The sequence below is a fragment of the Dendrobium catenatum genome, unplaced genomic scaffold (genome assembly GCF_001605985.2).
Source record: "Dendrobium catenatum unplaced genomic scaffold, ASM160598v2 original_scaffold_67303, whole genome shotgun sequence".
Lineage (NCBI taxonomy): Eukaryota > Viridiplantae > Streptophyta > Magnoliopsida > Asparagales > Orchidaceae > Dendrobium > Dendrobium catenatum.
In genome coordinates, this window is record NW_021385752.1 from 896,279 (window position 1) to 911,251 (window position 14,973).

At 38.2% G+C, this 14,973-nt stretch overlaps 2 protein-coding genes across 2 annotated transcripts in view; one reads left to right on the forward strand and one right to left on the reverse strand.

Moving 5' to 3' along the window:
• LOC110101780 (thylakoid lumenal 29 kDa protein, chloroplastic) overlaps positions 1–12,913 on the reverse strand; it is a 39,349-nt gene extending 26,436 nt beyond the window's left edge. The window contains exons 1-8 of the mRNA XM_020829842.2: positions 12,603–12,913; positions 12,245–12,358; positions 11,523–11,607; positions 11,399–11,433; positions 11,259–11,324; positions 11,140–11,180; positions 10,912–11,042; positions 9,634–9,740 (exon numbers count right to left, since the gene is read on the reverse strand). Of these exons, the coding sequence (XP_020685501.1) occupies positions 9,634–9,740; positions 10,912–11,042; positions 11,140–11,180; positions 11,259–11,324; positions 11,399–11,433; positions 11,523–11,607; positions 12,245–12,358; positions 12,603–12,692 (669 nt within the window). The 5' untranslated portion in view covers positions 12,693–12,913. The remainder of the gene's footprint in view (positions 1–9,633; positions 9,741–10,911; positions 11,043–11,139; positions 11,181–11,258; positions 11,325–11,398; positions 11,434–11,522; positions 11,608–12,244; positions 12,359–12,602) is intronic.
• Positions 12,914–13,189: 276 nt separating this feature from the next.
• On the forward strand, positions 13,190–14,624 carry LOC114578536 (protein FAR1-RELATED SEQUENCE 5-like). The gene is made up of 3 exons (XM_028691775.1): positions 13,190–13,366; positions 13,735–13,992; positions 14,034–14,624. Exons 1-3 carry the CDS (start codon positions 13,190–13,192, stop codon positions 14,622–14,624), a joined length of 1,026 nt encoding a protein of 341 aa, XP_028547608.1.
• Positions 14,625–14,973: the final 349 nt, after the last annotated feature.

Below are 14,973 nucleotides of genomic sequence, written 5' to 3' on the forward strand. Positions count from 1 at the left end.
AAACAATTACACAAGACATAAAATGGTAAGTGTGGGCTCCGAAAATAGATGCCCCGGCCTCTCTGCAGCCCCTTTCTTTTTTCAGGTCGTCGAGAAGAGTTTTAAGAGTATGTTCCAAGGAAAAATTTTAAAAGGCAGATTGAGCTTTGAATAAGACATTAACTAGAGATTTCGACCTCATTTTGTGAGGACTTTATGATCTGAGTGCATTTTATCTATAGGCACAAGCCTCTATAGTTAATTATCCCTCCAGATAACGAGAGAGAACATTTGATTATGGCTAGTCATCAAATAGATGCGTAGTATCCAGTGTATAGCAGCAGCATGTTTAGGTATTTAAAATTTAATGTTTAAAATTAGAAATTCACTACCTTGCACTTAAAGAGCATGGTGGGGCAAATGATGATAGACCCGATCAAAATCTCATGATTCCATCATCCCAAGCCATCTAATCAAATAAGGTAGTCAACCCAGCCTGTCTGAAGGATCATTGTCAGCAGCCATGGGTTGCTTCGTCTAAGGGTACCTTATAGACAAATTTGAGTCCACCTTAGCTAACAGAGGATTTTGTGCCCTATGGATCATGACCCAATCAATTCATTACTCAAAGATTTAGCACCGTTGGGGAATATATGGGCTCTGACCAAGATCGCAATTTAATTGTGTCATTTAGCAACAAAACCACCCGGTCAAAGGGTCCTGCTCATAATCATTTACATGTGGTGTCCTTTTGCGATGAAAACACCAGTTATAGCACAAATGCCACGTCCTTACTAGCAAGAGATGATTTTAGAATGAATCTTAATGATATTCTCTACTAGACATTTGCTCCTTATGAGCTGAAGCGATTTTCAAACTTATCCACCTCAGCAAACTGTAGCAGAGGGTGAATGGGTATTTTACATTAAGTGTTTTAGCGTTTTATTTTAATTTTAAACATTAATATCATTCATGAATACGTTAAAGTCAATTGAATGCATTTTGTGAGAATTTAGAAGCATTTTGAATATTTAGGGTCCCCATCGATTGAGATTTTCTATCAATGCGGCCATCATAGAGATATTTATGGATATGATCATTTCATTAATTGAACCTTATCGCTTTGTTTACTTGTAAAAAAAGGATCGTGTCAAGCTCCTAATTAGTGAAATTATTGTTCGAATATCGGAACCCAAGATATTCATTTTGATATGTAAATTTTCTTTGTAAGAGACCTTGAAGGCCTAATATGAACATATAAAATAAAAAACTTCGGACGACGTTACGGCAGTGTATTTGTTCGATGATTCAAGCCGTGTCCACTCTACTTATTTGCCGACAGAGGATCGGGCTTGAATTTAAGTTCATTTCTTAACCCGCGCAGCATCCTGAAATGTCACGTGTGTGCATATGTCACGCATGTCAGGTCCCATGCGGTTATACACTTTTAAATGTATTTTGCATCATGCATTGTATAGTGGCTATTTGCATATAATGTAGGGGTATATATGACAGAACTATGTGTTCACATATACACTCATATATTCACTTGCATGCTGACATGTTCATGTATGTACTTGTATACTTATATGTATGATGTATGTTGACATTTTGCATTTGCATAATGCTTAATTATGTTTTCATGATATGTTTATACATTGTGTAGTAGCTTAATGCATGAACATAGTGTATGATGTATTTGCATCGCATCTTGCATGATATGTTGATATGTAGTGTAGTGGCCTACTATATTAACATAACATATTGTGTATTTGTACAATATGTATAATGCATCCATTCATTGCCTTATTGCATGCATAATATATTTGCATGATTATTTTGCACTTTCATGTAGTGCACGGTGAATTTGCAAGTAGGCATAGCGTGTTGCCGCTACACAGTGTATTTTATATGTTGGATAATATGCTTGTATGTTGTGTTCTATATTTTGCAATATGCATATGCATTATGTGAATGTATCAGTGTGCATTACAATGTATGTGGTGTTTTTGCAATATTCGATATGCTTTATTGTGCAGAAGATTATCATTTGAAAAATGCAGAAGTTTCCATTTATGTGCTTGTAAATGTCGTAGGTCTGCTTTTAGGAATGTTGTGGATCCGGTGGTGTTGTTTAGCTCATTTCATCTGCTGCATATTGTTATTTTCTCTGAATTTACCTTGTAGTACTCTCTACCTACAAACGTGTTGTACATTACATCAGGAGTCTTTCCACCTTTCATTTATAAGTGAGCTAATATATTCATCATAACGACCTCGTGTTAGCAGTTTCCAATTTCTGTCTATCACTAATCCACGGTCTTCACTACAAATTCCTTGTTTCAGCATGCAGGTGAGTCTTAGCGTCGCGCTATAAGCCGCTTGTTGCTTCTTGCAGACAAGCTTTCCTATTAATTTCAAAACGGGCATCCAAGTAATAAGATGGGGGTGTTGGTCAGTTGCGTAGCTAGCGGGTTGTCAAGATTGACTCGAACCTGACCCGAAATGTAAACGAGTCCATAAATTAGACCTAAACCGAACCCGTTTCTTTCACGGGTGGACCCTAACCTAGATTTTCAAGGTCGGGTTCGGGTTAGGTTTTTGGGTCATGTTAGTAATTGAAACCTATAAATATAGCATATAGATGACTAGCCAAACATGGATAGAGAAACCATCCTCACCAGAGTCGCCAAAAATATGTGGGCTTTGAAAATTTGTGCCTCGGCCTCTCCGTGGCCCCTTTCTTTTTTTTTTTTGAGTCATCGAGGAGAGTTTTACCAAGTATGTTCTGAGACGAATTTTCAGAAAGCATATTGAGTTTTGAATAAGACATTACCCAAAGATTTTGCCCTCATTTTGTGAGGACTTTATGATCTGAGTTTAGGTTTCCAATAGGCGCACATCCCTATAATTAACTATTCCTGCTAATAATAGAGTGAACTTTCAATTAAGGATAGTCATCAAATTGATACATAACATCCAACATATAGTACCAGCATGTTTAGGTATTTAAAATTTAACATCTAAAATTAGACATTCACCACCATCTACTTAAAGAAGTTGTACCAACATGATTCAGGCCATGTCGACTCTGCTTACTTGCCGATAGAGGGTAAGGCTAGAAATTAAGATCATTCTTGACATGTGCAGCATCCTCAGATGTGCATACATCACGCTCGTCGGGGCTCATGCGGATATACGTTTTTAAATATATTTTACATAATGCATTTGTATGGTGGCTATTTGCATGCAATGCAAGGGATATATATGACATAACTATGTGTTTGCATATACGGTTATATTCACCTACATACTGACATGTTCACATATGTACTCATATATATATATATATATATATATATATGTATGTTGGCATTGTTCATTTGCATTTATATATATGCATGTATGTTGGCATTGTTCATTTGCATTATACTTAATTGTGCTTTCATGATATATTGATATGTTATGTAGTAGCTTAATGCATGAACATAGTGTTTGATGTCTTAGCATCACATCTTGCATAATATGTTGATATGCAGTGTAGTGACCTATTGCATTAACATAGTGTATAGTGTATTTATACAATATGTATGTATAATGCATCCATACATTGCCTGTTTGCATGCATAATACATTTGCATGACTATTTGGCACTTTCATGTAGTGCATGATGTATTTGCAAGTCAATGTAGTGCGCTGCCACTACACGGTGTATTTTATATGTTGGATAACATGCTTGCATGATGTGAATGCATTAGTGCGCATTTCAAAGCATTGGGGTGTTTTTTCAATATTTGAATATGCTTAATTATGCAAATGATGATCATTTGAAAAATGCACAAGTTTTCATTTATGTGCTTGTAAACGACTTTTGTCCACTTGTATGAATATTGGGATCCGGTGGCATTATTTAGCTAATTTCATTTTCTGCATATTGTTATTTTCTCTATTTAGTTCGTAGGAGTATATCTCTACCTGTAAACGCATTGTACCATGCATCAAGAGTCTTCCACCAGCACGACGACCTGGCATTAGCAGTTTATTATTTATGTCTATCAGCAATCCGCAGTCTTCATTACAAACTATCTGCTTCTACTTACATGTGAGTCATAGCATTGCGCTACGGGCCGCTTATTGCTTCGTGCAGACAAGTCATCGTGCTACATGAGCTTTGTTAAACTTATGTATAGGTTGTTAGCAGACATCCAGAAATCACCAATTTAGCTCGTGGGTATGCCGTTGTGTACGTGACGAATCTCCTACAGTGGCACGTAGATGCTTTCATTCATCACAGGCTTGTCACTTTTGCCTGCGGATAGTGTGTCGTGCTCACTGCAATCTCCTTACTCGTGCCTATGGGCTTGTTGCATTGAATGCAGATCTTCTAGTGTCGTCTGCAAGTGTTTGCATTTACTACATCTCTTCTATATCTGCACATAGATAGCATGTTATATACATGACAGGTCTTCTACAACAGCTTTAAGAGCTCGTATTTGCTGCAAGTTATTGGTCCTCGCTTTTAGAAAGCATTTTGTGAGTACATGAGTCTCTTATAGTGGCTTGTAGGTGCTTGTATTCATTGCAGGTTATTAGTCCTTGCTTGTAGATAGTATGTTGTGCATGCATCTATATTCACGGAGGACCCATCCTACCTATAGCATATCAACTATCACTGCTTGCAGGAAAACTGGTGTGTTCATTTGCAAATTGATGTTGATCGCTGAGAGGTTGTTACATTTGTTACATCTCTCCCATGAACATATTGTCGTCTTCATTTTAGTCTTCTTTGATATGTTTGTAGGATGGTTTCCAGTGCTATTGTTTGCGAGCCAATGTGTTCATCTGCAAGTTAACTGGCATTGACTGTGAGCAAGTTGTGGTGTAAATGATGATTCATCTACTGTTGCATGTAGATGAAACATTGTGTACATCACAAGTCTTCTAGTATCATAGGTGTTTGCATTCATTGCAACTTTTCTAATGTTTCTTGTAGATGGAGTGTTGTGTACTTCATAAGTTTATGTCCCCCACTTGCAAGCAAACCATACTGGTCATAAGTTTGTAGGAAAAACCATCATGTATATATAACGGATCCTCCACCATTTCCTGTTATCACTTGGAGGTAGATTAATGATGTTGTTTGCAAACTAGTTGGCGTTAGCTATAAGCAAGCCGTGTTCCTTACAACTTCCTCAAACATATTTTGTTGGTGGATTACCACCATCTTCGTATGTCAATTGTCGATGTTTGTAGGGAATTAATGCGTTCATTTTGCAAATCAACTAATATTGACTCATAAAATAAAATAAAAAATAAAAAATAAACTGATATTGACTCATCATATTCATAGGTTGGTTAACATGAGCATTAGCTGAGTTTCATTGTTCACCACTCATCACTGCTTGCATATTAATATTCAATGTGTTATTTTATGAATTATAGCTTTTTGGCTTTAGATATTAGGTTCAATTCATGCAGTTTTTTTTAAGTCTCTTATATTTTTATACAAGTTCTATCCCCCGTCAATTTGAATTTCGGCAACCCCCCACGTCTCCCTCTTTTAGGAAAAGTTTTGAGAATCCTAGCCTACCCACCACGTCCAAGGAAGACGTGCATGGTTGGTGTCGGGCAACAATGCGATCGTGGTCTTTAATCTCACCACGCCAAGGTGTGCATTGGTCTTTAGGGAAACCCATATAAAATTTTGTAGTTTTTCCTCACAGGCATAGAAGCTCATATACAAGTACTTAAATTTTACCCCATCACACTAAGAAAAACGTGCACAAGGCTTACCCACCCTGCTGCAAGCATCGCAACAAGTTTCATCCCACCGCGCTAAGAAAAATGCGCATAGGTGGTTGTTCGCTACGCTGCAAGCGCCAAAAAAGAGATTTGGGATTTGAGTTTAGCGACATTTATACCTTGCATAAGTGGAATCGATGGTGACCTTGTCGGTGTCGAGGCAATGGCTAACATGCACACGATTTTCTTTTCTCTTTCTTTAAATTTGAATCTCTATTTTCTTCTTTATTTTTGTCCTTTTCTTTCTCTGTTGTTTTAATAATAATGATAATTATTATTAATAATAATGGTGATATTGAGAAGGAGAGAGAAAGGATGAGGGTGGTGGCCATGGTTTAAAATTGCGCAATATGAGGCTCGCCTTGAGGCCCGCCTTTGCGCAATTCCAGTAAAAAACACCTCGATGCTTACGCCTCAAGTTTTTTTTATGAGGCTCGGGCCTCAACTAGAAGTGGCCCGCCTTGAGGCCCACCTCGCCTCACTAGCAAGAGGCTTACGCCTCACGCTATATATATTAAAACTTACATAAATCTTGAAGTAAATGCCCGACATTGGACTCTATAGGAGAGGAGGAAGGGGAGAGAGCAGTTCATCATAATAATAATTCAAATGAAGAACCTCTTAGTGATGACAGTGTTGATGACTTATGAGTTCTTATGTGATATGTCATTGTTATTTGTTTTTGGAAATTGGAATTATATGTTAATGAAAAGAATACTGAGATTTGGGAAAGATAGAATTTTGAGTTGAACTATATTTCATGTTGTCTTATTATTAGGATATTTTGATTTCAATTCATATTTTATGCTTTTTTATGTTTTAGATTATTCACTCATTAGTACATAAAAAATTTATCATTTTATGTTTACGTAATCTTTTGATTTTGAGGCTTACGCCTCAAAACGCCTTGAGGCTTACGCCTCGCCTCACGAATGAAAAATGCCTCAATACCCGAATATGCAATTTTAAACATTGGTGGTGGCTATTTGGGTGAAATTTGGAAGAGATTGTAATAAAATGTTAGTGGAATGAGCAAGAAGAAGAAGAGGTATTTTTTCGGTGTTGGTGTGTGGAAATGAGCAGGGGTCACACATCAATTGAAAGATCAGTTTCTTTATGAGAAACAGAGGGGGGGATAGTCGACTATCAACTACTGTGGATAGAGTGAAGATGGATTTCTTGGGTTTTCACATCATAGAAGCTGGGAAAAGAGGGGGCTCGGTTTGGCTGTGAGGAACAAGTAGTTAAGAGGAAGGCTAGGGAGAGGAAGGTTAGGCTCCGTACTGGGATGTCTGTGGAGTTCGGTGGCAGAGGGCCGACAATAGTTGACCGGCTAGGTGAGGTCGGCACAGGGTGGAGCGGGATTCAGTTAGGAAGAAGATCGATTTGGTAAAGGAGGCCGATCGACATGGGAGATCGGGCAGGGGATTGGATTGCTCGTATATGGGAAGTTCAGCACGGATTGAGTGAGGATCTATTGAGTAGAGGTGCAGGAAGAGGAGGGATTGGAGCTCGGGATTGTTCGTTGTGAGGAGATGGTATTGCAATATGTGGTTGTAGGGAGCAAGTTCGGCCAGTGTTGACGAGTCAGTCTGTGGCTCGAGTGAGGCTAGATCAGGTATGAGGAAGGGCTAATTAAGGAGGATTAGGTGACTAAGGAGGTCGAATCGTGAAGCAAGAGTCGAAGAAGGGGATTGATGAGCTGGGGAGAAGGATCGTGTGCGAGAACCAACCGAAGGCTCCCTCTAGCCTTCCTTTTTATTAACCGAACAAGAAGGCGATCGAGGCTAGCAAATTGCAGGAGAAAATACACGAACGACGTCAGCTATACATCAAATAGGGAGATGGATTTTGTTTTGGGAGGACTTCACGGTAGATCAACAGGACTGCAGGAGTGAAGTCATGCTGATTTGGTTGATCGACTATAGAGAAACGGAGGTCAAGCTATGGACGTTGGGCTTATAGGAGTTGGGCGACTGGGCTTTGACGTGTGGCCAGGGGTACACTTCAGTGCAACAGGCTCGATCGAAGGATTTGAGGGTCGGTCGCAGATGATCGGGGCTCGTACGATCGGGCTGTGGTCAGTTTGAGGTAAGAAGCTGAGTCCAATGGGATCGGAGGAAGTGCAAGGAGCTTCGGCTAAGTTGGATGGGGCTTAAACGAAAGTTGGTCGGGAACGATAGAGAAGGAAGATGGGTTCTATGTCGAGTAGCTGGGTCGACGGGTTGCTTGCGTACAGGAGACTGATACAATGGAGGGATCGGGCAGGGTGCGACTAGCATATGGTAGAGGAAGGAGGAATCAGGAAGAATAGATGAAGATTACTTTGAGATCGACAAGCTCTTGAATTCAAGTCAAAGGGGGAAAGCGAAAGCTGGGAAAGGCGTTAGCTACAGCCGTGAATTGGGTCGGGATGGGAGGTGTGAAGTTCTACGATGTCTTGCGCCATAAGGGTGATCAGACACAGAAGAGGAGATCGGGACAATAGCTTATGAGCGTGAGGAGTTCAACTACTTGTGCAGGAGTTTTGTGTGGAAGAACAAAAAAGAAAAAGTTTCATTTTGTTCTCATTTTAAGAAAGAGAGACGAGAGAAGGACCGTACGAATGTGGGAAGAGGACAAGCAGTAGCAGCGCCGAACAAAGGTATGGGTGCATTTTTTAAAATTGAATTTAATAATAATAATAATTTTATTATTATTATTAAACAACCAAAAATAAAATAGAGGAATTTTATCTCGATTCGTACACTTTTCCTTGAAATACACGCGTTGTCGCCTGTAGATCCGTGCCAAGTTTCCCGTGATAATTTCATTGGGCAAAATTACAATCAATTTTAAGTGACACGGAGTTCCAACACAATGGCGAAGTCTGTTTTGCAATCGTATGTCGTTTGGGTGGTATCGCATAGTGCTTTCGAGGGTCAATCGCCGATTTCAACTATTCTCGCTCAATTCAACTACAAGGGCTCCCCCATAGATAAATTCGACATTTCAATCGCAACGGCATAATCTGTTTGACGATTAGAGGTCGTTTGAGCACTTAAATGACATGTCGCGCCCGCCAACCGTCACTTGAGCCATCAATTTCGCCTCTTTTTCGCGCGTTTCTTAGTATATGGATCAACAGTAAATAATGAATTGCTTGAAATAAAATTTAAATCCAAATATTATAATAACAAAAAATAATAAAATATAGGAATTGCATAAATGTATTATATAATATTAAATTCAACTCCAAGTTCCTTCTTTCTCAGTTCTCTACTCATCCACATTTAATTCATAAAGAAAGCCAAAATAGTTGACAACGTATATAGGGTGAGACGTATGCCTCACGCCAAGGAGGCAAGGAGTGCCTTAGCCAAATTGAGGGGTACGCCTCATAAAAAAGCTCGAGGAGTTTTTCACAAGAATTGCGTTGAGGTGGGCCTCAAGTAAAGTCTCATATTGCGCAATTTCGCACAATGATGGCTATTTCACAAAGAAAATGCTGGTATGATGTTCATCTTTCAACTTTAAGCATTCTGATTTCATAGTTGCAAAGGACCATGGAGAAAAATCAGCATAAAAGTGTTCATACAAGCGACACTGGACGGGCAGTTGGACAGAACTCGAAAAAAAGTCCAAAATGGCTTCTGAACATGTAAACTTTGCACATAGTAATTACTCTGCAAATCACTGATTTAGTTTACTATGCATCAATTAAATCTCATTTGTCCACCAAATATAGTTTGTCCCTTAACATCAGCAATGGTGTTAATGCAAAATCAAATACTCCGAAGGTAGATAAGTCGTAGGGGTGTTGTTATAGTTATTAAGCGTAAGTTGCAAAATGAATCGATGAAGTAAATAAACCTGGCCATTGGAACCATATGCAGTGTATAGCAAGCGTCCCTTCTCCTCATTCCCACCACACTTGCGAATTGCAGAAGAAAGAAATGTTTTTTTAACAGCAGCTTGAGCTACATTAAAGGAAAGGCAACTGAGACTGCCATTGAAATATAAATCACAAAGAAAATGCTAAGTGACATAATCAAAATGAAGCAATTTTAGTGAAGCAATTAGAGAGAATTTTGCAGGGCAATCCCATTGATGAAAACAGCTTAACTTGGTATTAAAGTTCCAACCATTTTAAGGCATCAATTTCCTGTACATTAATAATCACAGGATATTCTTTAGTTTAGGCCATCTTTTAAGTTACACATATTAAAAGATAATAAAATGGAGTGCATTGCTTCCTGCAAATGTTAAGCTTATCCAACAAGCATGAAGCTTAACGAATCCTTGCATAAGTAATAGAATATTTTTCTTGGTTCAACTTTCTCATGTTAGGATCCCTATCATTCTTAAGCACACAAAAACTATAGTATCCTCCAAAGTATAAAACAATTTTCAAATCTTTCTATTGGATTTGAGTAAGAAAAAAAAGAATTTATGATAATATAAGTTATTAACATCTAAGTTCATTCTAAGATGACCTCACAATTCACTAGTCTCCATATGTGTAAATGATGTCCAAAGACAACAACACCATGCCGTAATCTCAATTTTATTTTGTAAGAATAAGTAGAAAACAGATTGTTAAATTTTAACAGTACATGGTTTGGTTCTGCTGCAACTAATCATCTATAAAAGCTTTCTTATGATTAGGCTCCATAATGATTTCTAAAGCTGTGGCAATTCAATTTTATAACTCAATGGATGGAAGCAGTGCGTTTTTCTATCCCAATTGAATATAAGTTATTTTCTAAGTGGTTACTTCAGGTTTCTAATTCCAGCTGAAAAAGCATTGAAAGCATTATTCACCCAATGGTATTGGTGTGTGATTGCATCATTTAAAAGTTTCACATGTATGATCAGGTTAAATTCCATGATCAAAGATGCATAGATACTAGACAGAACCGAAAATGTCCACATGTGATATTCCAAAATAATGGACTACAAAGAATAATAAAGAATCCACGATTTCATAACGATATACCTTCAAAGATGTCCTTCTTTGAAAATGTTATACGAATTGTTGGGCCAATTAAACTTAATCATAATCAACAGATCAGACTGAAAAATGAAGCTACATTTTGTGATTGATGATGCTCATGATTATGATTTTTTGTGATAAATGTGTTCCAGTACCTGCAAATTGGATGAGATCAGAATATGAAATGGGACCTCCTTTAGAGTAGGAATCAATTTCTTCTTTTGCTTTCACTATCAGATCTAAAGCAGAAGTGAGCCCAGTATTCTCTGGCCTGCTAATCTCCTGGCTAAAGTGTGAAAGAAAAAGCAACAGGAACGACAGTAGCAGAAACATTAAGTCAACAATAGTAAGACTTTCAAAGTTTTAAGAGTTAAAATGTCCACCTCAATCGAATAGAACCATTTGGCCCACCTGTTTTCGTAGCCTAAACAAGCATTTCAAACAGCTAAGTCATCAACAGGATTGCAATCCAAGTTAAAAACCTAGATATTCTTTCTTTTACCTTGTCAAAAGTTAATGCATCATTGAGCGCTAGTCTTAGTATGGATGGTATGAGCTCAAGGTGTCCCTTCAATGGACAGCAGAAAAGGTTATAAAGTGAAATGCCAAACCAGTGCACCTATTAAAAAATTAGAGAGCTACCTTTATTGCATCAAAAAGGGTTTCTTTGATATTTGCTGGAATGGTAACCAAATACATTAGATGCAGCTAACAACTTTAGACAACACGCATATTCCCAGATAGAGAACTGTAAAGGAGAACTTGCCCTGGAATTCAGATCGCTGTCTTCGTTGGATGAGATCAGCAGCAATGGCAGTATGTGTTAGTGATCCGGAACCTGCTAGCATTTCCTATAAAGAATGGTAGAAACTCAACATCGCATCATAAATTATTCTAGAACACAGGAATTATTGAGAAAAGGTTCAAGAAATGCAGTGCAGATAAAATAAAAATATTGGTTTGATAAAAAATTACTGACTTTTTAACCAAGCACCAGTTCCTGAGAGAACAGTTATCCACTCACATTCATAAACAATATATTACTATTAAAGAAAATATTAGAAAGGGTTAAACAAAAAAAAAAGCAATCAATTGAACAAAATGCCGACAGCTTCATCCATCTTATATCACAAATGACCAAATTAAGCTTTAAATTCTATGATAAGTGTTAGGACATATCACTTGTATGAAACTATCAATCAGACGTTTTTATGCTTTTAGTTAAGTTTCCCATAATTCCCCCAAAAAAAAAAAGTTTCCCATGTGAGTTTTGCCTAAGGTAACGACCATAATCATTAAAAAAAAGGACAATCGCATCACTTCAGTAGGCATTTCTTATCATGAAGTACGTTCTCAATAGCTTGTCTTGATTTGATGCAACCATACGTAGTCCATGATAACATTGCAGAAATTTCTAATTCAAGCAATTTGTAAAACCTCAATCTACGAAGAACTCGACAATACGTGGAAAACTCTAACATTATTTACCAGGCCAACGACGGTGCTGAAGCATCTGAGAACGTCCCGCCGATTAAGCTGCTTCTCCTGAACTCTCATATTGGCTTCAGATTCCTCCATTTCGTAATGACACCTGATTCTGCCCTGGTTTCGAAAAATAAAATTTTTAAATATTAAAATGAAGAAAAATCGACGCCTCTGTGAAATCCATTCACCCCTTTTGTTGATGAACAACAATGTTAAACAAAATAGGAAAGCTTGCGAGAACAAAAACTGCAATCCGTCAAATTAGTAGTCAAAGAACGCGAATAGTGAAGAAGCAACAGGCAGCGATTCCATCCGCTGGACAGATATCTAAAGCAAGCATAGATAAGAGACTTCCACTGACATTTGTTCTTCCAAATTTGCCAGACGGAAAATCAGGCTGAGAAGGCGCGGTTACGACAGAAAGTGCCGAGAGGAAGGAGAATGCCGCCATTGTTGTCCTCTTTCTCTATGTTTATCTGCGTCTATCGTGCTTGGGTATCGAATCACGGATTGGAAGAAGGGAAAAACACCCTCTCAAAGCGGCGAATCGATGCGTTAAAAGCAGCTGATAAGGTTCTCTCAACTGAACAATTCTCGTTCTGGTCTGATACCCAAAAGAACCCGCAGCTTGATAAACTGAGCTGCGTAGTAGCAAGCTTTTGCTGCAGCTTATGGAGTTTCCCCAGTTATTTAAACACGCCTTATCCCAACGAGAAATTATTGCGTGTGGAATCAGATCACAACCATGTGTTCGGTTGCTTACGCGGAAAGGGTTAAACAGTCAATTGACTCGCGTAAACCTCGTAAATCCGACCCGTCTTCCAGCCCGACCCGGGAGATTTAGGTTGGCGCTTCTTTTTTCAGAATTTAAGGCGCGCGCGAATCACCGCAATATATAAAGCTTAGAGCCAAAATTTTCGCCGAGAAGCCAAAATTTTCGCAGAGAAAATGCCGATGAAGATGGAGATTGATCTGGAGGAGGATGTTGGTTTTTATGAGCAGACAATATTTTCGCAGGTCTCGGAGGAAGCCGATAACCTTGAGAATGCCGACGTCCCGGAAACAAACGCACATGAAGCAGAACACGTAGAACCAGTGGGTTTGGACGAAAAGTTCAGCATCTCGGTAAAGTTCGCTTCCTTCAAGTTTTCGTTGTGCATTTATTGTGCTTAGCAAAGATGCGGTTTTTTATCAACAATGTGCATAATGTAAAATTGTAATTGATTTAAAAAGAATACTCGATGTTCTCTTCTTCTAAAGCATTATTGATCTAGGCTACAATAAGGATTTTGTAGTTCGATTTTCTTATTTCAAAGGTTTGTTGCGTATTATTTGCGTATGTATTGCGTATACATTGCGTATATATATTGCGTATACATTGCGTATATATTGCGTATACATTGCGTATGTGTTGCTTAATTGCTGCTTATCATTTGCGTATATGTTGCGTATTGGTTGCGTCTTTTACCATTCACTTATTGCATATTTCTCAGGATGTTTATGTTAATGAGAAAGAAGCATACGAGGCTTATCGTTCTTATGGATATAATCTTGGTTTTAGTGTTCGTAAGGATCATCACAGTTACTGGCCAAATTCCAAAAATTTAAAATCCAAGGACTTTGTTTGTTCAAAAGCTGGTTTCAAGAAGTTGCCTGATCTTAATATCCAAAGGAAATATCGAAGATCAGATACTCGAACTGGTTGTCCAGCTATGGTTAGGTTTACAGTGGATGAAGCTGGATATTGGAAGGTGAAAAAATTTATTGAAAATCACAATCATGATTTGCCTAGGCAGAAGACCGACATCTTCTTAGATCATGCAGGAATATGTGTGATGAAAAAGCTTCTGTTCTTAAAGCAATGACAGATGCTGGGATAAGAACAATTGATGCATTTTCCTTCCTTGCTGATGAAGTTGGAGGTGTTGAAAATATTGGATTCACAAGGAGGGATGCGTACAACTTTATTCAAAAAATAAAAAGAGCTAAGATTGAACTTGGGGACACTAATACTTTGATTGAGTTATTTAAAGAACGACAACTTAATGATAACATGTTCTCTTGGGATGTCCAGAAGGATGAATTTGATAGATTGTTAAATTTTTTTTGGGTTGATGCGATTGGTAAGATAGATTATGACTGCTTTGGTGATGTGGTAATTTTTGATACAAGTTATAGGCTTAATAAGTATAATTTGGTATGCGCACCATTTGTCGGGGTTAACAATCATTGGCAAAACATTTTGCTTGGGGTGGCCTTCTTGTCCGAAGAGACAATTGAATCATTTACGTGGGTGTTTACAACTTTTGTTCGAATGATGGGTGATAAACAGCCAATAACAATATATACAGATCAAACAGAATCAAGACCAGCGCATGGCTAGGGCCATAGAAGTTGCACTACCTCACAGTCGTCATAGACTGTGCCAATGGCATATCCGAAAAAAGGCTCTATCAAAAGTATCGTGCTACAATACCAACAACAAAGTCAAAGGCCTCTTCAATAAGTGTTTGAGCATATGTGACTCTGAGGAGAGTTTGAGAATGCATGGGCTGAATTATCATACAAGGGAACCTCCAAGATCATGTTTGGTTGCAGGATCTTTATAGGATAAGGAATAAGTGGTCACATGCCTTCAATAAGGATATTTTAGCATGGACATTCTATCCACACAACGTAGCGAGTCTACTATTAATGTGTGTCATGGCATTTCTAAGCCCACAAGTTCTTTA

Bases quoted from the DNA above. Each gene is read 5' to 3' on its own strand.
- LOC114578536 (XM_028691775.1), top strand. From the start codon at position 13,190: ATGCCGATGAAGATGGAGATTGATCTGGAGGAGGATGTTGGTTTTTAT. The intron at 13,367-13,734 runs GTAAAGTTCGCT...CATATTTCTCAG, and splicing joins ACGAAAAGTTCAGCATCTCG to GATGTTTATGTTAATGAGAA. The intron at 13,993-14,033 runs GTGAAAAAATTT...TGATTTGCCTAG, and splicing joins ATGAAGCTGGATATTGGAAG to GCAGAAGACCGACATCTTCT.